Source organism: Cetorhinus maximus, chromosome 14 (assembly GCF_964194155.1).
Source record: "Cetorhinus maximus chromosome 14, sCetMax3.hap1.1, whole genome shotgun sequence".
In the NCBI taxonomy this organism is placed as follows: domain Eukaryota; kingdom Metazoa; phylum Chordata; class Chondrichthyes; order Lamniformes; family Cetorhinidae; genus Cetorhinus; species Cetorhinus maximus.
Genome location: NC_135892.1, coordinates 56,472,242 through 56,495,722, shown reverse-complemented (window position 1 = coordinate 56,495,722; position 23,481 = coordinate 56,472,242). Strand labels below are relative to the sequence as shown.

Genomic DNA, 23,481 nt, shown 5'->3' with positions numbered 1-23,481 from the left:
GATTATTATCACATTGCTGTTTGAGAGACAGCCAAGTTTCCTCCATTACAATAGTGACTACACTTCAAAAAGTACTTAATTGACTGTGAAGTTCTTTGGGATGTCCTGAGGTCATGAAAGATTCTCATTCACTATTCATTGAAAGATGACACCTGTTGTGAACAGGTTTAGCTATGATGCCCTGCCAGCAGGTGAAATAACCAAAGGATACTCATTGTCCAGACATTCAACTGATGATTGGACAATGGGACACCAAACTAGAGCAACTTGACTCCAACGAAACTGTACTCCAGCCTGAAATAAGTGCCTTCAGGAGAGAAAATGGGGGAAACAGGAGCAATGGATGAAATCAAATGCCTTAAAATGATGTATGCAATTCAAGGTATCATCACAGGTGCATACTGTGTCAATGCATTGTTGGCTATATATATAACATATATTCCATGATAATTTGAAATGCAAAGAATGACAACTAAGTTGACAAATGAGATTGGGCAGCTATACTTATGAGATGCTTATAGTGCAGAAAAGGAAGCTTAGACAGCCTGGGGGTTACCATTAACCAGAAACTGAACTGGACCAGCATATAAATACTGTAGCCACAAGAGCAGGTTAGAGGCTGAGAATCCTGCAGTGAGTAACTCACCCCCCTGACTCCTCAAAGCCTGTCCATCATCTACAAGGCAAAAGTCAGGAGTATAATGGAATACTCTACTTGCCTGGATGAGTGCAGCTCCAATAACACTCCTAAAGTTCAACATTACAGCCAGTTTAATTAGCACCACGTCCACCGCCTTAAGTATTTGCTCCCTCCACCACAGAAGCACAGTAGCAGGAGTGTGTACCATCTACAAGATGCTCTGCAGCAACTTGCCAAGGCATCTTCCAAATCTGCGACCTCTACCATCTTGAAGAACAAGGGCAGCAGACCATCCTGACTTGGAACTATATCATTGTTCCAGGTTAAAATCCTGGAACTCCCTTCCTAACAGCATTGTGGCTGTACCTATACTACATGGACTGCAGCAGCAGAAGAAGGTAGCTCATCACCACCTTCTCAAATGCTGGCCTTATGAGTAATGCTCACATCCCGTGAAGAAGTAAAAATAAAAATGGGCAGAAGCCGAGTCTCCTTGACATGTCAGAACAGTAATGCTTCAGGGAGGTCAGGTTGTCATGCTTGATGTTGGCAGAGACCCTAGAAGAAAATATGCTCCCTGCTGGACCTGGTGACCAGTGGCTGTCAAAATGACCACCACCTTCAACTTTTGTGCCTCCAGATTGCTCCAGGGGCTCTTCTGGAGACATATTCAAGACCTCCCAATTGGCAGGCGTTTGGATTTGCATCTCTGGCTGGCTTCTCATAAGTGCAGGGCATCATCAACTGCACAAGTGCAGCAATCTGGGCACACCAGATCAACAAGATGTGTCTGTAAACTGCAAGGGCTTCAACTTAATATACACTCAGGGTGCAACCACAAAAAGCTAATTCCGCAGTTGGGCGCAGGTTCCCAGGGAGCTGCCATGAAGCTATCATCCTGCAGCAGTCCAAGCTCCTTGCTGTCTTTGGACCAGCAAGCACCCTTAAAGGGCGACTGCTAGAAGACAAGGCATATTTACTTCGATACTGGCTCATGACACCTGTCAGAAATCTTACCAATGAAGCCCAACAGAAGTACAATGAATGCCATATCAGTCGATGTGTGAACCCACAAGCCTCAAAAGATCTGTTTGCGCCCTTCAATGGGCACGGAACAAGGGTTTTCCAAATGGCTGTGGTGTTCTATGCTGTGCAAAATGATGTGCAGCGGCAACATCTGGACCCACAGGAGAAACAAGGCACGGGGTCAGATGATCTTTGGACTATTCCAAGGAGGAGAAAGGTGATGAAGGCAATGCAGTATCAACTGATTACATCGCTGCCAAGAATGCCCTTTTTAATGCAAGGTTTTACATGTGGACTGATGCCAGAACCACATGCAACAGCCACTCTTCCTATGCCCCACAATGTTATTGACACAAAGCAGTCCAGCCAACAATCAGCTACCCATTGCACATCTCCCTGCATTGGTCCCGAACAATTCATATCTCCCATTCATCATCAAGCAAGTTAAAATATGACTTTCTGCCCAGCTACCAAATGGGTAAGATGGGAAAATGATGCAAACGATTAAAATTTATGCGTTTATACTAAAGAACGGAGACATCTCAAAGCAACATTTTCTCATACACTCATGTGCATACCATTGGGCAACAACAAAGCTTTACTATTCCTTTTGCTACCATTCCTGTCTGATGCAACCCATGTGGCTTCAGCAGCAGGCTGCTCGGACCACTCTTCTGACTGCTGAGATACTCTTGGCTGATGACTTGAGAGTTTCCAAGCCTGTGAGGGCTTGTCAATGACTGCACCTTCTGCAAACTTCTTTCCTTCCTTGGCTAGTAACTAAGGCTGAACAAGATTACGCAAAACTGTGGGGTTCTGATGGGCTAAGATCTGCAATTTAAACCACATCCTTGCCAATCATGAAGACTATTTATTTCCACCTCTGCAACACATCCCCCCTCCCAGAATCATAGAATGACACAGCATTCTATATCATTTGGACTATCATGCCAGTGCCAGCTCTTTGGTAGAGTTATTCAGTTAATCCCACTCCCCCTGCTCTTTTCTCCAAAGCCCTGCAAATATATTCCTTTCAAGCATTTATGAATTACCTTCGAACGTTCTTATTGAATCTGCTTCCAACACCCTTTCAGGCAGTGTATTCCGGATCACAACTTGCTATGTAAAATAGTGGTTCCTCATGTAACCTTTGTTTCTTTCGGCAATCACCTTAAATCTTGTGTCCTCTGGTTGCCAACCCTTCTGCTACTGGACACAGTGGACTAGGTTTTCCCATAGACTTTGGGGCCTTGATGTTTGGACCAAATGGGGGTCTCGGACCAGCAGCGAGTACGGCTCAACAATCTTCTGGGAGGCAATGTCCAAATTGGCTGCCTCCACGTTTGCCGTCCTATTAAGGATGACAGGTAGGCTAGTCAGGATGCAGGCCCACAGAGCCGGCAGCTCTGGAGCGTCACCCTGGGAGAGGTGGATGCTGTACAGCCAGGTAGGGCACATTGAAGGAGCCTCAAGGAGGAAGAAAAAAACCCGAAAATCTAGGCTAGCAGATCCATCCGGTGTTATTGGGCTTGGCTAAGACTGCAGTCTTTCATGCTGGTGGTCCTATCAATGGGGAATGGATCTTCCGGCTTCAATGGTCCCCCGGCCTGCTGCAGGGTAGGCCACCTCCATTGGGCTGGTGGCCTCCATTCATGGAGGGGCCAATCTGCCAGTGGCAAAATGCTGGCGAGGCCACAAAATATGCCCCTAATTGGGACCTATAGCACTGTACTTTCTTGCTGTCTCTGTGGAGCGGGCAGCTGATCTGATTCCCTGCCTGTCTGCTGCTGGGAAAGTTCCCCTGCAGCCATCATGGGGTGAGAAAATTCAGCCCAGTTTCTCCTCATTTACTCTGCCAAAACCATTCAAGATTTTGAACCTCTATCAAACCTTCTCTTCACCTTCCCTGTTTTAAGGAGAACCACTCCGGCTTCACCAGTCTCCACATAACTGAAGTCCCTTATCCACGGAACCATTCTAGTTAATCTTGTCTGTATCTTATCCAAAGCCTGGACATTCTTCTCAAAGTGTGATACTCAGACTTGAAAACAATACTCCAGTTGAGGTCCCACAAGTGTTTTATAAAGGTTTAGCATAGCTTCCTTGTCTTTGTACTCTGTTCCTTGATTAAAATGTCAAGAATCCATACGTTTTTGTGACAGCCTTCTCAACTTGTCCTACCACCTTCAACGATTTGAGTACATACATAAGTGTCGATGCAGACTCGATGGGTCGAAGGGCCTCTTCTGCACTGTGAGATTTTGTGATAAGTGTATATCATCTGGAATCTTTGAAATTATGCTCTGTATACCCCCTTATACCCGTTTAAGTCATTAATATATATTAGAAATAGCAGTGATCATAATACCAGTCTCTGGGAAGCACTACTGTACCTCCAGTCTAAAAAATAGCTGTTCACCACTACTCTCTGTATTCTGTCCCAAAAGCAATTTTGCATCTATGCTGTCACTATCCCTTTAACCCCATGGGCTTTAATTTTGCTAACAAGTCTATTTTGTCAAATAATCTTTGAAGGTCCATAAACACATCACCAACACTAATCTTCACCTTTACTCCATCAAAGAACTCTTAACAAATTAGAAAATATATGCTGGCTTTCAATTATTAGTCCATAATTTTCCAAATGTCAATTAATTTTGTCCCAGGTTATTAGCTCTAAACATTTCCCCATCATTGACATTAGGCTGAATGCCTGTAGTTGGTGTTTCTTCCTCTCCCCTTTTAAAAAAACAGGGTTGCAATTTTCAATTCTTCTGTCCTCTGGCATCACCCCCATACCCAAGGAGGATTGTAAGATTGTGGCCAGAATTTCCACCTCTACTTTTTCCTCAACAGCTTACTACTAAAAAGCATACCATGCTTTAGTTATCCCCAGCCTTGATTATTCTGATGCTTTTTTTGATGGTCTTCTTTTGTCCACCTTTCCATAAACTTCAATTTATCCAAAAAGGAGCTGTTGCTGTACCTTGATTTACACCAAGGCCCAACCTTACACATTCTCCAATGCATTGAATTTTAAATCCTTTGTTTTCAAATCCCTCCATGGCCACACTCCATCTTAATGCTGCAACCTCCTACAGACATTGATCTTTACCTGCTCCATTTTATCTATAGACTCCTGCACCCTCCTTCGTGGCATTTTTGCAGCTGCTTAGCTCTGCCCTCTGGAATTCCCTCCCTAAATCTGTCTATTTCTCCCACCTTTAAGAAACCTTCTCAAAAGCTATCTTTATGCTCAAGTCTTCTGTCAACCTTTTAAATTCTCTCTCTTGGCTTGGTGTTACTGTAGTTATACCATTACTATGTGAAGTGCTTTGGAACAGTGTGTAAACACATGACAACTTTTTTCTTACCAGTTTGAGCCTGAAGCTTTCTTAGGTTGTAACCACCTGGACCAACAAATCTAGCTCTTTTTGACACTGGCACTTGTACTGTTTCTGAAAAATATAAACAAATGTACTGATTTACAGGTTTTACTTCTCCTGAATTGAAGACAGGCAAAAACCAGATGAAAGCAAGTACAATGTTCTTGGATTAAAAATAAACCAAACGTTTGTTGGAAATCATCAGATTTAATCAGCAAAACAATTTTGGAAGGAACAAATTAAATACTTTTAAGTAAATAGCTGTCTTCTCAAAGTCTAGTGATAAAGAAAGTGGATGTGGATCTTTAGCTGCATTCTGACCACCTTTTGCCACTTGGACCTTTGTTAAAAGAAGTGAAACCGATCAATGTTGATGTTCAGAAAAACTTGAATGCGTCTGTACAAGGGACTCAAAGTTAGCATGTAGGTAGAGCAAGCAAATAGGAAAGCAACTTTTAAAAAAAAAAAGATCATTCACTGGATGTGGGCTTCACTGGCTGGGCCAGCATTTATTGCCCATCCCTAGCTGTCTTTGAGGTGGTGGTGGTGAGCTGCCTTCTTGAACCACTGCAGTCCATGTGGTGTAAGTACACCCACAGTGCTGTTAGGAATGGAGTTCCAGGATTTTGATCCACTGACAGTGAAGGACTAGCGATAGATTTCCAAGTCAGGATGGTGTGTGACTGGGAGGAGAACATTCCAGGCGGTGGTGTTCCCATCTATCGACTGCCCTTGTCCTTCTAGATGGTAGTGGTCATGGGTTTGGAAGGTGCTGTTGAAGGAGCCTTGGTAAATTCCTGCAGTGCATCTTGTAGATGGTACACACTGCGGCCACTGTGCGCAGTGGTGGAGGGAGTGAATGTTTGTGGATGTGGTGCCAATCAAGCGGGCTGCTTTGTCTTGGACGGTGTCAAGCTTCTTGAGTGTTGTGGGAGTGGAGAGTATTCCATCACACTCCTGACTTGTGCCTTGTAGATGGCGGATAGGCTTTGTGGAGTCAGGAGGTGAGTTACTTGTTGCAGGATTCCTAGCCTCAGACCTGCTCTTGTAGCTACATTATTAAAATGCCTTGTCCAGTTCAGTTTCAATAACATGTTGGTCTTTATTGCGAGGGGTTTCGATAACAGGAATAAAGAAATCCTGCTACAATTGTACAGGGCTCCCCTCTACTCTCCATCATCAGTAAAGTGATGGAAGGGGTCATCAACAGTGCTATCAAGCGGCACTTGCTTAGGAATAACCTGCTTACTGATGCTCAGTTTGGGTTCTGCCAGGGTCACTAAGCTCCCGAACTCATTACAGCCTTGATCCAAACATGGATAAAAGAGCTGAACTCCCAAGGTGAGGTCAGAGTGACTGCCCTTAATATCAAGACCTCATTTGACCCAGTGTGGCATGAAGGTGCCCTGGCAAAATTGGAGTCAATGGGAATCAGGGGGAAAAATCTCCGCTGGTTGGAGTCATACTTAGCACAAAGGAAGATGGTTGTGGTTGTTGGAGATCAATCATCTCAGTTCCAAGACATCACTGCAGGAGTTCCTCAGGGTAGTGTCCTAGGTCCAATCAACTTCAGCTGCTTCATCGATGACCTTCCTTCCATCATAAGGTCAGAAGTGGGGATGCTTGCTGATGATTGCACAATGTTCAGCACCATTTGCATCTCCTCAGATACTGAAGCAGTCCATGTCCAAATGCAGCAAGACCTGGACAATATCCAGGCTTGGGCTGACAGGTGGCAAGTAACGTTTGCGCCACACAAATGCCAGGCAATGACCAGCTCCAACAAGAGAGAATCTAACCTTCGCCCCTTAACATTCAATGGCATTGCCATCGCTGAATCCCCCTCTATCAACATGCAGGGGGGTTAACATTGACCAGGAACTGAACTGGACTAGCCATATAAATACTGTGGCCACAAGAGCAGGTCGGAGGCTAGGAATTCTGCAGTGAGTAACTCACCTCCTGATTCCCCAAAACCTGTCCACCATCTACAAGACACTAGTCAAGAGTGTGATGGAATATTCTCCACTTGCATGGATGAGCAAGAAGCTTGACACCATCCAGGACAAAGCAGTCCACTTGATTGGTACCTCTTCCACACACATTCACTCCCTCCACCATTGCACAGTCGCAGCAGTGTGTACCATCTACAAGGTGCACTGCAGGGACTCACCATGGTCCCTAGGCAGCACCTTCCTAACCCACGAACCTTACCATCTAGAAGGACAAGGGCAGCAGATAGATGGGAACACCACCATCTGGAAGTTCCCCTCCAAGCCACTCACCAGCCTGACCTGGAGCTATATCGCCATTCCTTCACTGTCACTGGATCAAAATCCCGGAACTCCCTCCCTAACAGCACTGAGGGCGTACCTACACCACAGGGACTATAGCAGTTCAAGAAGACAGCTCACCACCACCTTCTCAAGGGTAGTTAGGGATGGACAATAAATGCTGGCCTAGCCACCGACGCCCACATCCCATAAGAGAATAAAAACGAGAGGCTTGTTTTCATGTCTTGGGTAAATGAGTTCAGTGGCCAACCAAACTCTAACCGTACCCCTTATGTTCTCCTCAATTGCTGCTTGCAATCAATAACGGGTGAGACTGATGTAAGAATAAACTGTGATGGCTTATTGAGACAAAGGGCAGAGCACCAGATCATACATGCTCACTCAGAAACCTCAGTTTCCAGAGCCCGCGCTGTACAGTGATTTGTCAATGCTGTCACATGATCAGTACACTTGCATCTCTTAAAGGGACAGGGTGCCTCACTTTACCACACTTGTCTTATGATGAGAGGCTGAGTACTGGGATGAGAGGGTTGGCTTACGATGAGAGGGTGAGTAAATTGGATCTATTTTCTCTGGAGTTTAGAAGAATGAGAAGTGATTTCACTGAAACATACAAAGTCATTAAGAGGTTTAACAGGGTAGACACAAAGAGGTTATTTCTACTGGCTGGTGAATCTAAAATATAGGACAGAGTCTGAGGATAAGGAGAAATTGCTTCATTCAAAGATTGTGAAACTTTGGAATTCGCTACCCCTAGAGGGTTATAGGTGCTCCATCACTGACTGCATTTAAGTTGGGATAGACTAATTTTTGGTATCTCAGGGAATCAAGGGATATGGCGAGTGGGCAGGAACGTGGAAGCCCAAGGTTAGCCATAATTGTATTGAATGACGGAGCATGCTCAGTGGGCCATATGGTCTACTTCTGCACCTATTTCTTGTGTTCATGTGTTCAGCCACTTGCATGCGATGCAGGTGACTGAAGTTGTACTTTGTTGATGCTGCCCATTATTCTTGACAGATGAAGTGCTCTTTGCGCAAAACAGGAAAACAGCTGGATGTGCCACAACAGAGTTGCAATATTCCGACACTGATATGTTTCACCAGAATTGAGCCTAATTTCTAGCATTCAACCTTTATGGAGAATTCTTGAGTTTATTCTTAAAATTAGAAGGATTAGAAATAAACCTGTTATTTGTATACAGTACAGCATTAAGTATAATAGAGAATGTTCAATTCCAGAAACAAAATTAAATTGATGTATAACTAATAACTTACTTTAAAAATTACGTGCTACTTTCATAAATGTGAAAAAACAATGAATCTTAACTGCTCGTCACTAAATGTTTTTTGACCTAGGGTCAGGATTTTATGGACAAGGAAGTATTCTTCAAAACATCACATGTTGACCAAGTTAGATATTTATTTTCATTGGAGCTAGATGTCTTTTTTTTAGGTATAAAAGAAGCTTTTTAAAATCATATTAAATTTTTTTTTACTATTGTCTAATAATCACATTAACAGATAATAAAAAAGGAAAAGGTAATTCTGTATTACAACTTACCAAGAACAGGCCCATTTTCTTTCCTTTTTTCCCTGGGTTTAGTAATTGCTTTATTCATTATGCTTAAGATTTCCTTCTTGGCAGCTAGTTAAAAGAGCAGCAATATTAGAACAATACAAATTGCAATTAAAACCAGAGTTATATTGCAAGATGGATGTCAGATTTACCTGAGGCTTGTTGGATAGCTTCCATTATAATTTTCAATGGCAGTCCTGTTATTTTAATATCTGCCTAAGGAAAAATAAACGATATACTTCAGTGGAGCACTAAAGACTATATGCATCAAATCCATTGGATCAATTTTTATCAGTATATTATTTGACACACTGGATGGTTTATTTGCTTTACTAAACAAATAATTAATATTATTGTAACTGGAGTTTGATTAACCTGAAATATGTGTCTCAAAACAATTCATTACAAATATACAATCACTGGAGAAACAATGGTAAAATTATAATAGGACCATTCAATAAATTACAGACCTCTCATGGGGTGTAATTTGTGTTACTGCATTCTTGAAGAACTGAAAATGTATGAGACTAGGATTAATTTATATTAATCCATATTTTAATTTCTGAAAATGGCTATTCTGGAAAGTATGAAACGCTCAGCAATTCAATTCAGCACATGCAAATTCCATGCTCAAGATTTTTTAGCATAATATTTTGCATATAACAGAAATGTGCACAAAATCAGATGCAATGCAAACAATAAAACTAAATATACAGAAGAACAGACATCAGAAAGTTAGCAATATCCTTTCTTTGCCCAGCTAACCAAGACACAGCAATACGGTGTACCACGGACCCATTTCTAAAAGGGCTAAAATAACTATAGGTGTCACAATCCCAAAATCATTCTTGCATCCCAGCCCAACATTCAGTAACATTGAAAAGATGTCTCAGAATAGGCTTGTACCAAAATTCAGCAGTATTGGATAAGGTAAAAGTAGCAACACAGATGGAAATTTGGTTGATGGATACACAGTTAGGGTAAATGTTGCTTAGGATAGAGAAGGTCTTAAAGCACTTCAATCAAAGAGTCATATATTGATAGGACTGCAAAAAGATCTCAGGAGGACATAGATAAGTGAATGGCAGCTTTGGCTTGCCAGTAATGCTCTTGCCTCGGAGCCAGAAAGTCATGAATTCCGCTCCAGAAATTTGCACGCATATTCTAGGGTGACATTTCAGTGCAGAACTGAGGGAGTTTTGTACTATCATCTAAGACATCACACTGAGATTCCTTGAGTCCTCTCAGCTGGATGTATAAGATTGTACGGCATTATCTGAAGAACAGCTGAGAAGTTACCTGATCGATTTTATCTCTGAATCATCATCACTACAAAAAATTAGCTGGTGTCAAATCTTATTACTGTTTGTGGGATCTTTCTGTGAGCAAATCGGTTGCGATGTTTCCCCAATTACAACAATGACTACTTTAAAGTAATTAATTGGTTATGAAGTATTTTGGGGCATCTTGTGAAGGTTTTGAAAAGTGCTATATAAATGCAAGTTCATTTCATTTTTTCTTAGATGGAATTTAAGGTGCAAAAACGTGAGATAATGTACGCTGGGTGGAAAAACAATTTGAGCGTGCATACATAGTGGAAATATGCTGAAAGATGTGGAGGAACAGAGACTTGGGATGGCATTTAATAGAGAGCTGGCAAGAGACTTGCGTCACCTCTTATAGGGAAGGCCCAGCGAGATAAGTGCCACTCAGGCATTTAACTGGACAGCAGCTGCCCTTTCCCGGGATCAAGGACCTTGGGGCCAAAGACCGGCCTGCCGAGTGCTGTCAATCAGAGGCTAGCAAGCCTATTGAATTGGCAATGCTACTGGGGGGTGATGACTGTTGCTAGCGCAACATGCATCCAAGGTTTGGCATCACTGCTGGATTCCAAGCCACAGCAGAGTGATGGCGGGACAGGGGCCATTGCCGGGGGGGGGGGGAACGGTGGGGTGGGGGGAAAGTGGGTTTTAGCAGTAAGGGCTGGCTTTCAGTGAGCCCCCTTCCCCATGCCTGGCCCCTCAAATTGGGCACTGTTGTTAGGCCACAGTTGAAGCACTATTTGCAGTTTTGAGCAGCTTATTGCAGAAAGGACTTTAAAGCTATAGAAAGCATACAAAGTAGCTTAACAAAACATTAAGCCAGCAATCAGAAACTATGGGGAGAATTTTTCCTATGGCGGGCGGGCTGGGTGGGAGCGGGCATGGAGCCGATCACTGCCCACGATCAGCTGCACGCCGTCATTTTACGCGGGTGGGCCAATTAAGGCCCGCCCGATGTAACGTGCGGCCGGTAGCACTCAGCGCTACCTGTGCCAGCAGTGGGAGGAGGGAGAGTCGGGAACTGTGCTCTTTTGCACATGTGCACAAAAGAGTGCAGCTATCTCCCTGAGGTAGGGAGCTGCCTTGGGGAGATTGAATAGACAATAAAACATTTTAATAAATGTAAAAATTTATTTTAACATGTCCCCTCAGGTGAGAGTGTCACATGAGTTGGGACATGTTTGTGAAGTTGGGAAAAATTATTTATTTATTTTATAAAAGCTTCAGGAAATCTCATCCCGCCCGTGGATGAGGTTTCCTGAAAAACGCGAAGGCCGCTTGGGCTTTTCGGCTGCCTACCAACCTTAAGGTTGGACGGGCAGTGTTCTCAATTAGTTTAATTACTTTCTTAATGGCCTTAATAGGCCGAATGAAATATCGAAATGACGCATGATGATGTCGGGACGCACGCCCGATGTCATCGTGTGTTAGTTTATGTGTCGGCGTGTCGGGCCCGTCCCCACACGCCGACTGGAAGATTGAGCTCTATATTTATAAGGAGAGGCCTGAGAAAATGGGATGATTTTCATTGGAACAGAGAAGTTTAAAAAGTGATTTAATAGATTTTTTCAAGATTCAGAGCTTTTATGGAGCGAATAGAAAAAGACTATTTTCTTTGGACAGTGACATGGGATAATCAATTTAAAATTATCAATGATGGAGTAAATGCCACATTTACCTGTAAAGCTGTTATTCCTTTGTTTGTGCCTGCCATCTTGAAGTCCATATCTCCATTATAATCCTCAATACCCTGCAAGAGTCAACAGAATTATTTTACATTCTTTGAATGGGCATAGATACAAGTCAATATGGGTCATAAAGCTAATGTTGCAACAACTCATAAAAAAGCAAACCAAAATATCAGTCAGGAGACGGTAATCTTCAATCTCAGCAGATTTGTCCGGATTTTTCTTTGTGACAAGGCCGACAGCTACCCCAGCCACTGGAGCTGAAATCGGAACACCTGATGAATAAACAAAACAACAAAACTAAAATAGATTGTAAACTCCATGCTAATGGGAAACAAATACTTAAGTCATTAGTCTTTGGTATATTCTAGCAGCATTTACTGAAAACTTTACACAGTTTTTTCTTAAATGTATTTACTACTGTAAAACTTCTTGAATTAAAAAGATACTACGGAAAGGAAACATTCAGTTCAGTTTAAAATGAAGATATTCAGAACTTTACCTGCATCCATCAAGGCCATGCTTCCTGCACATACTGATGCCATAGAAGATGAACCTATAAATTAAAAATGAACACAAAAAGCTAAACCACTGATGAGACCAGACCACTGGACTCCCAATTCCAGCCCCAAACACCACAAATGCAAAAGCAAAATACTGTGTTTGTTGGAAATCCGAAATAAAAACATAAAATGCTGGAAATATTCAGCAGGTCTGGTAGCATCTATGCAGACTGAGAGAGTCAATGTTTCATTTCTAATGAGGCATCATTGACCTGAGAGTACTTAATGATGTTACAGATTTTAAGGAAGTCAGGAACTTCCTTAGGCTCCAAACATTCCTTCCAGGTGCTAATTGGCACAGGGTCAATAAGATTAAAGAGGTAAATACGTGGCTCAAAGATTGGTGTGGGAGAAATGGGTTCGAATTCATGGGACATTGGCACCAGTACTGGGGAAAGAGGGGGCTATTCCGTTCGGACGGGCTCCACTCGAATCATGTTGGGACCAGTGTCCTGGCGAATCGCATAACTAGGGTTGCGGATAGGTCTTTAAAAACTAATTAGTTAACAGTGCAAATAGAGATAAATAGGTATGATTTGGTGGTGATTACTGAGACATGGTTACAGGGAGAACCGGTTTGGGAGTTGACTATCCAAGGGTACTCAATGTTTCGGAAGGATAGGCAAGAAGGAAAAGGAGGTGGTGTAGCTTTGTTAGCAAAGGAAGAGATCAGTGCTATAGTGAAGAATGATATAGGCACTGGAGAGCAAAACGTAGAGTCAGTCTGGGTAGAAATAAGAAATAGCAAGGGAAAGAAATCCCTGGTGGGAGTAATCTATAGGTCCCCAAACAGGGCACAGTGTAACCCAGGAAATACTGGGAGCATGTAAGAAAGGCACGGCAATAATCAAGGGTGATTTTAATATGCATATAGACTGGACTAATCAAATTGGCAAGGGTAGCCTTGAGGGAGAGTTCATAGAGTGGATTAGAGATTGTTTCTTGGAGCTATATGTTGTGGAACCAACCAGGGAGCAGGCTATTCTAGATTTGGTTTTGTGTAATGAGATGGGATTAATTAATGATCTCATAGTAAAAGGATCCTCTAGGGAAGAGTGATCATAGCATGTTAGAATTTCAAGTTCAGTTTGAGAGCGAGAAACTGGAGTCCCACACTAGTGTTCTGGAGTTAAACAAAGGTAACTACTTAGGCATGAGGGCAGATTTGGCCCTAGTGGACTGGGCAGGAAGACTACAAGATAGGAGAGTTGATGAACAGTGGCAGATACTTAAAGAAGATATTCAATTCCTCCCAAGTAAAATATATTCCAAAGAGAAAGAAAGATGGTAAGAGGGGGTTAAACATCAATGGCTAAGCAAGGAAGTTAAAGATAACATGAAAGCAAAAACTAAGGCATACCAAATTGCAAAGGTCAGTGGCAGGCTGGAAGATTGGGAAACTTTTAATGATCAACAAAGGGTTACTAAAAAAATAATAAAAAGAGCAAAGGTAAATTACGAAAGAAAACTAGCGCAAAATGTAAAAACTGATAGCAAAAGCTTCTACAAGTTTATAAAAGGAAAGAGAGTAGCCAAAGTGAATGTTGGTCCCTTGGAGGATGAGACTGGGGAGTTAATAGTGAGGAACGCAGAAATGGCAGAGACGCTTAATCAATATTTTGCCTCAGTTTTCACGGTGGAGGACACTAGTACCACCCCAATCGTAACAGGTAGTGCACAGGGTATAGAGAAGGAGGAACTTCGAACAATCACCATCACTAGAGAAAAAGTACTGTGCAAACTATTGGGATTAATGGGTCACAAGTCCCCAGGACCTGATAGCCTACATCCTAGGTTCTTAAAGGAAGTGGCAGCGGAGATAGTGGATGCATTGGCTATAATATTCCAAAATTCCCTGGATTCTGGAAAGGTTCCAGTGATTGAAAAAATGCCAATATAATGCCCTTATTCAAAAAGGCGGGAGGGAGGCAGAAAGTAGGAAACTATAGACCAGTTAGTTTAATGTCTGTCGTTGGGAAATTGTTGGAATCCATTATTAAGGAAGTAGTAATGGGGCATTTGGAAAGTCAAAATGCAATTCATCAGAGTCAGCATGGTTTTATGAAGAGTAAACCATGTTTGACTAATTTGCTAGAGTTCTCTGAAGATGTAACAAGCAAAGTGGATAATGGGGATCCTGTAGATGTAGTGTATCTGGACTTCCAGAAGGCCTTTGATAAGGTGCCGCACAAAAGATTAATATACAAGATAAGATCACACGGAGTTAGGGGTAATATATTAGCTTGGACAGAGGATTGGCTAACCAACAGAAAGCAGAGAATCGGGATAAATGAGTCTTTTTCTGGATGACAAGCTGTAACTAGTGGGGTGCCACAGGGTTTGGTCCTTGGGCCCCAACTATTTACAATCTATATTAATGACTTGGATTCAGGGATAGAAGGTACTATAGCTAAATTTGCAGATGACACCAAAAAGGTGGGAAAGTAAGTTGCAATGAAGAAATAAATTTACAAATGGATATGGATAGTTTAGGTGAATGGGCCAAAATTTGGCAGATGGTATTTAACCTGGATAAGTGTGAGGTTATCCATTTTGGTCAGAAGAATAAAAAGGCGACTTATTATTTAAATGGAGAGAAACTTCAGAATGTTTCAGTGCAGAGGGATCTGGGTGTCCTCATGCATGAATCGCTGAATGCTAGTATACAGGTACAGCGGGTAATAAGGAAGGCAAATGGAATTTTGGCATTTATTGCTAAAGGAATTGAGTATAAAAATAGGGAAGTGTTGTTGCAACTGTACAAGGCATTGGTGAGACCGCACCTGGAGTACTGTGCAGTTTTGGTCCCCTTACTTGAGGAAGGATGTAGTTGCATTGGAGGCAGTTCAGAGGAGGTTCACTAGATTGATTCCAGAGATGCGGAGCTTGTCTTATGAGGAGAGATTGAGCAGTTTAGGCCTATACGCACTAGAGTTCAGAAGGATGAGAGGAGATCTAATTGAGGTATATAAGATGCTAAAGGGGATAGACAAAGTAGATGTGGAACGGATGTTTTCCCTTGCGGGGCATTCTAGAATGAAAGGCTATAGTTTTAGGCTAAGGAGTGGTAGATTTAAATCAGAGATGAGGAGGAATTACTTTTCTCAAAGGGTCGTGAATCTGTGGAATTCACTACCTCAGAGTGCAGAGAGTGCCGGGATGCTGAATAAATTTAAGGAGGAGATAGACCAATTTTTAATTAATAACAGGTTGAAAGGTTATGGGGAGAGGGCGGGAAATTGGAGTTGAGGCCGAAATGAGATCAGCTATGATCGCATTGAATGGCGGGGCAGGCTCGAGGAGCTGAATTGCCTACTCCTGCTCCTAGTTCTTTTGTTCTTATAAAGTCAGGATACAGCACATCGAGCTTCTCCACCATTCAATAAAATCTGGCTGATCCTATTGTGGCCTTAATGGCACTATTTTACTTGCCCCTCATAACCCTCAACTACCTTATCAATCAAAAATCTGTCTAACTCAGCCTTGAAATAGCAATTTTCTTGTACTTCTTTCAATTTAGTGCACTGTGTTTACTTCTCACAATGCAAATCCCTCTACATTAAGGAGGCCAAATGCAGACTGGGTGACCATTTTGCAAAAATCCTCCTTTTAGTCCACACGCATAACCCCGAGTTTCTGGTTGCCTGTTGCTTCAATTCTGTGCTCCGCTCCCCATCTGACCTATCCATCCGCAGCAATGAAGCTTAACGCAAGCTTGAGGAACAGTACTGCATCTTTCAATTAGATTTTTACTGCCTTGCAGACTCAACAATGAGGTCAACAATTTTTAAAATTAAAAAAAAAAATTCATTCACGGGATGTGGGTTTCGCTGACTGGGCCAGCATTTATTGCCCATCCCTAGTTGCCCTTGAGAAGGTGGTGGTGAGCTGACTTCTTGAACCACTGCAGTTCATGTGGTGTAGGTACACCAACAGTGCTGTTAGGAAGGGAGTTCCAGGATTTTGACCCAGCGACAGTGAAGGAACGGCGATATATTTCCAAGTCAGGATGGTGAGTGACTTGGAGGGGAACTTCCAGCTGGTGGTGTTCCCATCTATCCGTTGCCCTCGTCCTTCTAGGTGGTAGTGGTCGTGGGTTTGGAAGGTGCTGTCTAAGGAGCCTTGGTGAATTTCTGCAGTGCATCTTGTAGATGGTATACACTGCTGCTACTGCGCGTCAGTGGTGGAGGGAGTGAATGTTTGTGGATGTGGTGCCAATCAAGTGGGCTGCTTTGTGCTGGATGGTGTCCAGCTTCTTCAGTGCTGTAGGAGTTGCACTCATCCAGGCGAGTGGGGAGTATTCCATCATCCCTGACTTGTGCCTTGTAGATGGTGGACAGGCTTTGGGGAGTCAGGTGGTGAGTTACTCGCCACATGATTCCTAGCCTCTGACCTGCTCTTGCAGCTACAGTATTTATATGGCTAGTCCAGTTCAGTTTCTGATCATAATTTCAGATCATAACCTCTGTCCCCATTTTAGATGATTCTGCTTTTCACATTCACACATCCTCTAGACAAATTTTGTTTCTTTACTTGTCCCACTACCATCTTGTTCTTGTCTTGCACTATCATCCCTTTAGTTATTCAATATTTCCTGCCTTTCACCCTATTGCAGACCTTCCCTTTTGTTCTTTCCTTGCTTTTGGAGATGCATAAAGACTGTTACACATCTCCAACTGTTTCCAGTTGTGAAGAAGGGTCATTGACTTGAAATGTTAGCTGTTTCTCTTCTCACAGATGCTGCCAGACCAGTTGAGTGTTTCCAGCATTTTTCATTTTTATTACAGCAAACACAAAACCCATTTAGACTTTGTCAAACACAGGGTAAACAGAATGCTTCATGGACATAAAACACACTTGTTCTCAGGTCCATGAAGTCATTCTATCACTCATGGAGTATGGCAATGATCCAGACTCATGCTCCTAGCTGAAGGTGGAAATGTAACATTGTAAGAGCGGGAAAGAGAATGGTAGACTTCATAGGCTGGATGTTACTGCAGGTTTTGGGACCAAATGGGGCCATATGTGGGGCTGGGAAAATCTTGCCCTACGTGTCCTTCCATTGCTAAACAGTCCAGAATTCAAATTCCAGCACCACCTACTGCACTGTTATGACACAGCAGTTGGTAAAGGCTGTTTTTTTTTTTAAACCCCAGAGGGAAACTTTAAACAACTGTCATAAAACACACCACTTGAAAATATAGGTTGAGTTGCAATTTCGAGAGGTTTTTATATCAAACTACATGGGACATTTATTAATTTACACAAGTTAAACATATACAACATGGCTACAAATTATTACTATCGTAACTTTTAACAGATTCCCAAACTAATTTCCACTCAGGCAACAATAACCCATAGACTTTAAGCAGATACCAGGCAAAGCATTTTCACCGTACAAATTCAAAATGAGGTTCCTTTGCAGACACAGTGTAGGCTTACGGCTGCTTTGATGTTACATGCCTCTGTTTTGCACACACAAAACTGCTTTTGTTATGCCCAGAACTTCTTTTTGAATGTAAATTCTCATTGTATCACCAGCCCCTTTGAACTCCACCTCTTCTAACAATAAAACCCCTTTCATAGTGCCAATTTTATTAGATATATAAACATATTGCTTGGTGTCTCCTGGCTAGGTGCAAGATTTCACTCCCACTCTTGAATGCTCTATTCAACAAAATGCAAATATACCTCTACCTCTCTGTTTACATCTCAAGACTACTATACTTCAAAGCACCAAGACCAGCTGGCTTTAATCCAATTAAGACAGACCGAGATACACCCACAGACTAAACCTCTATTTAAAAAAAAATAATTTCCAATAACATTTTATACATTAATAGCTTCATGACATGCACACTCAGCCAATAAGGAGCATTTAACATCAAGGAGAGTAGTACTGATCACAAAATCAACGTGAGACATTCTAGCAAATAAGCCAAAGGTAAAAAACAAAATTCACTTATATTGGGCCAGAATTTGTTCTGAGGCTAATGGAGCTCCCTGTTACTTGTGCACACATCCAGCAACTTCAGGCTATGGTCAGGTGCGAGGTTGAACGCGGATAACCAAAGGTTGCTGTCTGTGTTGCGCTGCTGTTAGCTTTGGGAAAATGGCACCTCACTGTCTGGGAATGCATTGAATGGCATGAAGTTGCAAACACGCATAGCACTCAGACTGACAAGTTCAGAAATGAGGCAAGGCGAGAACGTGGACAGATTTCAACATGAAGATGAGAATTATAAAATTAAAGGTGATGGTGGACCATGAATCAATGTTGGTTAGTGATCACAAGGTTGATGGATGAATGAAACACTTGCTTTGAGCTACAGTAAGTGCAGAGTTTTGGTGGGCTCAATTTCATTGAGGATGGAAGATGAGAGGCCAGCTAGGAGAACATTGGAGAACATAAATGTACTGTAATGCACGCAATCATTTAAAAATAATGTACTGATTCATTTTCAGGATGTGGGTGTTACAGGCTAGGCCAGCATTTATTGCCCATCCCTAATTACTCTTGAGAACGCAGTAATGAGCTACCATTTTGGATTGCTACAGCCCAGGTAGTGCAGATAGTCCCACAGTGCTGTTAGCTATGGAGTTCCAGGATTTTGACCCATAGATGAATGAAGGAACAGCAATACACGTCCATGTCAGGATGGTGTGTGACTAGGAGCGGAACTTGGAGGTGGTGGTGATTAGATGTCACAGCTTTGGGAAGTGCAGTTGAAAAAGCCTCTGCAAGTTACTGCAGTGCATCTTGCAGATAGTGCAGCTATTGTGTGCCGGTGGTGTGTTTTGAGGGTGGTGGGTAAGTCAATCAAGTGGGCTGCTTTGTCTTTGGTGGTGTTGAGCTTCTTGAGTGTTGTTAGGGTTGCACTCATCCAGGCAAGTGGAGAGTATTCCATCACATCCTGACTTCCACCACCTACAAGGCACAAAGGCTTTGGGGAGTCTGGAGGTGAAACATTCACCACAGGATACCCAGCCACTGACCTGCTCTTCTAGCCACAGTTTTTGTATGCTTGGTCCAGTTACGTTTCTGGTCAATGGTGACCTTCAGGATGCTGACAGTTGGGGTGCTTAGACTCTCTCTTGTTGAAGATGGTCATTGCTTGGCAGTATCGTGGCGAGAATGTTACTTGCCACTTATCATCCCAACCCTGGATACTGTCCAGATCCTCCTGTCAGGATGGACTGCTTCATTATCTGAGGTATTACGAATGGAAGTGAACATAGTGCAATCATAAGTGACTATTCCCAGTTCTGCTCTTAGGATGGAGGGAAGGTCATTGATGAAGCAGCTAAAGATGGGTTGGGCCTAGGATACTACTCTAAGGAAATCATGCAGCAATGTCCTAGGACTGAGAGGATCAACCTCCAAAATCCACAACCATTTTTCTTTGTGCTAGGTATTACTCTAGCCAGAGTTTTCCATTCTGTTCCCCATAGTCTTCAGTTATACTAGGGGTCCTTTGTGCTACACTTGGTCAAAATGCTGCCATGAGGCAGTCACTCTCACAGGATGAAATCATGGATTGAACGAATACCAGGAATATATACACAATCACTCTGTCAAACTAAACATTTAGGGTGAGAGCTGCAATGACTGAATGTGGTATTGTATGTGGGTCACAAATTTTAACACGTTTACTGGGAATAAACTGCGGGGATGGCAGGGGGAGTGGGGGTGGGATAGTGACAATGTCAAAGAACTTATGGATTTCATCCAGTCCAAGACATCATTTGCCAAAAACACACCAAGCTTTCATGGAAATCAACTCACTGCTGTTCATGGTCATGGTGTGTCCTTTTCCACATCCCCTCTGAGCCCTGAGCCCCCAAAAGCCCCTCCCTAGCCCTCTGAGCCCCGAGCCCCTCCCTGGCCCTCTGAGCTCTTGTCCTCTCTCCCCTCCACATAACTCCGCCAATCTTAGTTCGCTTGCTCTCCAAGCTTTTGATCTTCTTCAGGTAAGCAACAAGCTGATAAAAAACAGCTGGCAACAGGGAGGAAATATACTTCTGGCAGCAGGCTCCAGCTAGGTGTATTAGCAGTTACAACATCGGTTTCGGGGGTGTGGGATGGTGTTCAAGTTCTCCAGACACCATGTCAACAATCACAACACAGAAGACCAATCCTTGACTGTTTCAGTCTTAAGTACAACATAATAAGAGTTAGTTATCGTCAGTCAACTTTCTAGCACTGAAAATTAACTATCCAGTTTCATCCCTTCAGGTTTTGATTATTCGCGATAAAAAATGTAAAATTTTAAATTTAATTTTAAAAATGTTGTGCTCGCTCCTAATCCAATCTTTGTTACCCCTCTCTTTCTGAATCCGATCTGTCATTGAATTTAGCCACTCTAATTTACAGTTCCTTCTCAGACCTTGTGCCAATCAATTTCCCAATCCTTCAATCTGATTGCTTAAGGAGATGCACAGTAGCTTGCCCTGTTCACTCAGGTCCCAGATGCCCGATTTCCCTCACTGTGAGATTGTCAGATCGCACTCACAGCAACTTGCTACGCAAAGATTTTAAAAACCTAAATGTGCAAGGGCAAGTCTAACTAAATGCACAACTACAGCTAACATTTTACATTTTTGGATCACCTTGAACTTACAACTCTCATCTATTTGAAGCAAAACAGAGGCTTTTGAACATTGGTACATTAGATAAATTGGGGGATTTAAATAAAAGGATTTAAAGCAAACATAAGGTGCTGTTGTTTGAACTTGTGACTAATCCATTCAATAACTTACCATTAGATTCTAGTACTTCTGCAGTTACTCTTATTGTAAATGGAAATTCTTTAGGAACCACAGGTTTCAATGCTTTTTCTGCAAGAGCACCTAAATTGATAAAATTTTAATAGAAATAAATAAATATTTTAATAAAGATGTACAATAAATTTATTAACAGTAATTCTGTGAATTAAACAAAATGATTCATTCTTCTCACCATGACCTAGTTCCCTCCTATTCTGACCAACTAATTTTCCGATTTCATTTGTTGCATAAGGCGGAAACTGAGATAACAAATATGATGCAGTTAGAACAGGACAAACATGCTTTCAAACAAAAAACAAATTTACATAAATGCGTTCAAAGCAAACATATCAAATATAAACATCAAGAAATTTTCACTCCTGGAATGATATTCAGTGGAGGTGATGGGTATCTTGCCCACCTACTGGAGAGCCGGTGGGAGCACTGCATTGCCTCTTTTCAGGAAGGCCTGCCAAATTAAATGCTAATGAGGTACTTAACAATCCTAGCTCTCCCTGACTACAACTACTGAGGTGTCAGCTGTGGCTCAGTTCATAGCACCCTCGCCTTTGAATCAGAAGGTTGTGGGTTCATGTCCCACTCCCGGAAACCAAGAACTGTGAATGTACTTGAAAGAGTTACATGAGATCTGTTGATAACTCGAAAGAATTACAAAGCACCAGTGAATTTGGTGTTATCCTCTTCTCGTCACATACACGTGTTAATGGCTGGGAATTTGCGGTCTCTGGCGAAGCAAGGGCAACTGGCTACTAACCACGAAGGATGTTTTGCCGCGAGATCTGGTGATCTCTTGTGAGAATTTCACCTCTCACGTTGTACAGTGATACTGCAGCTTTCTTTACTGGACATTCACAGCATAAAGCAGTAATGATGTCATCAGGCTGTCCAGCAGCAAATCACATTAAAGAGTTTTAAAGGCCCCCCCCTACCTCCAAAACAGGGGTTTGGGGAGGGGGGGGGCAGGGGGGTGAAGGGGTGGGGGAGGGTGATGGGCAGAGGCAGCGTCACAGCTCAGCCTGTATTGCAACTGCTAATTTTGCACTCATCAGCACATACATTACATCCTGAAGTTGCAGTTGGTTTTAGAGGGGTAATGACAGCAAATTCTAACAGTTCGCTGTCACCTCACAACCAATGTAGGGAAAATGTATCAACTAATTTACACACAGCAAGCAACTATCAGATAGATAACCAGATAAGCTGATTTTAGTGACGTTGGTTAAGTGACATATGTTGGGGAGAATTCTCTGAAGAGTGCCATGGAATCTTTTATACTAATCTAAGAGGGAAGATGGGGCCTCAATTTAATATTCTACTCAAAAGATGCATCTTCGGCAGTGCAGCACTCTACTCTGAAATCTTCTGCCAATAAGCCAAGGCTGAAAAATGGCAGGGAATATTGATTTACAGGAAGAATAAGTTGCGTAACTGCAAATAACTTTTATAACCACTTGAAACTCTGACTTCATTAGTTCATTCTTCAATAAACAACTGCTGCAAATATGAAATGTACTTAAAAAACACAGGATTTGTCAGCCGGGAAATGTTTTTATTCAAATAAACATTTGTTGCAGAGGCTGGGTATGGAACGGTATAACAAAGTCATTCAATAAGTTTCAGTCATTCTATGTACTATGTTGGATTTCAACCAAGAAAGCAGAAATGAGGGGCTATCAACCTGAGGTGTTAACTCTGTTTCTCTCCACAGATGCTGCCCAATCTGCTGAGAGTTTCCAGCACTTTCTGCTTTTATTAAAGCAGAAGCTGCATTACCAACTTCTCCCTGTTGCTTAGTGGGATCAGTTGGAAGATGTATCTCCACATAAAATCTTTTGCTAACTCATTTGATGAGGAATCGATTTAAGCATGACTTCTTTTTGTGCAAACATCTCCAAAAGTAAATGCATTTACGCTGAAAATCTGCTATCTACAGGAAACTTACAGGGAAGAATTATGCAAACAAATGACGGGGTGTAAATTATAAATATGGCTATTACAAATATTGCACTTTGATTCAACAAAAGAGAGCACTGATCTGTCACATTCACTGAAAGTTCAACTGTATTTTATGATTAAAACCTATTGCAGTAATCTGGAACATACCTCATAGTGCAGCATGAAATTTTTTTCCTTCACCCCACTGTATAAGTAAAAATTATAACATTAGTTTGGGTAAAGCATAATTATTTATTAGCAA

General features: G+C 42.2%; 1 protein-coding gene across 1 annotated transcript in view; it reads right to left on the bottom strand.

Moving 5' to 3' along the window:
- Nucleotides 1–23,481, bottom strand: part of pnpt1 (polyribonucleotide nucleotidyltransferase 1) — a 90,972-nt gene that overhangs the window by 12,817 nt on the left and 54,674 nt on the right. Inside the window, exons 15-23 of the mRNA XM_078556931.1 lie at nucleotides 23,388–23,424; nucleotides 21,457–21,523; nucleotides 21,258–21,347; nucleotides 12,437–12,490; nucleotides 12,100–12,209; nucleotides 11,925–11,996; nucleotides 9,077–9,140; nucleotides 8,910–8,993; nucleotides 5,041–5,124 (exon numbers count right to left, since the gene is read on the bottom strand). Of these exons, the coding sequence (XP_078413057.1) occupies nucleotides 5,041–5,124; nucleotides 8,910–8,993; nucleotides 9,077–9,140; nucleotides 11,925–11,996; nucleotides 12,100–12,209; nucleotides 12,437–12,490; nucleotides 21,258–21,347; nucleotides 21,457–21,523; nucleotides 23,388–23,424 (662 nt within the window). The remainder of the gene's footprint in view (nucleotides 1–5,040; nucleotides 5,125–8,909; nucleotides 8,994–9,076; nucleotides 9,141–11,924; nucleotides 11,997–12,099; nucleotides 12,210–12,436; nucleotides 12,491–21,257; nucleotides 21,348–21,456; nucleotides 21,524–23,387; nucleotides 23,425–23,481) is intronic.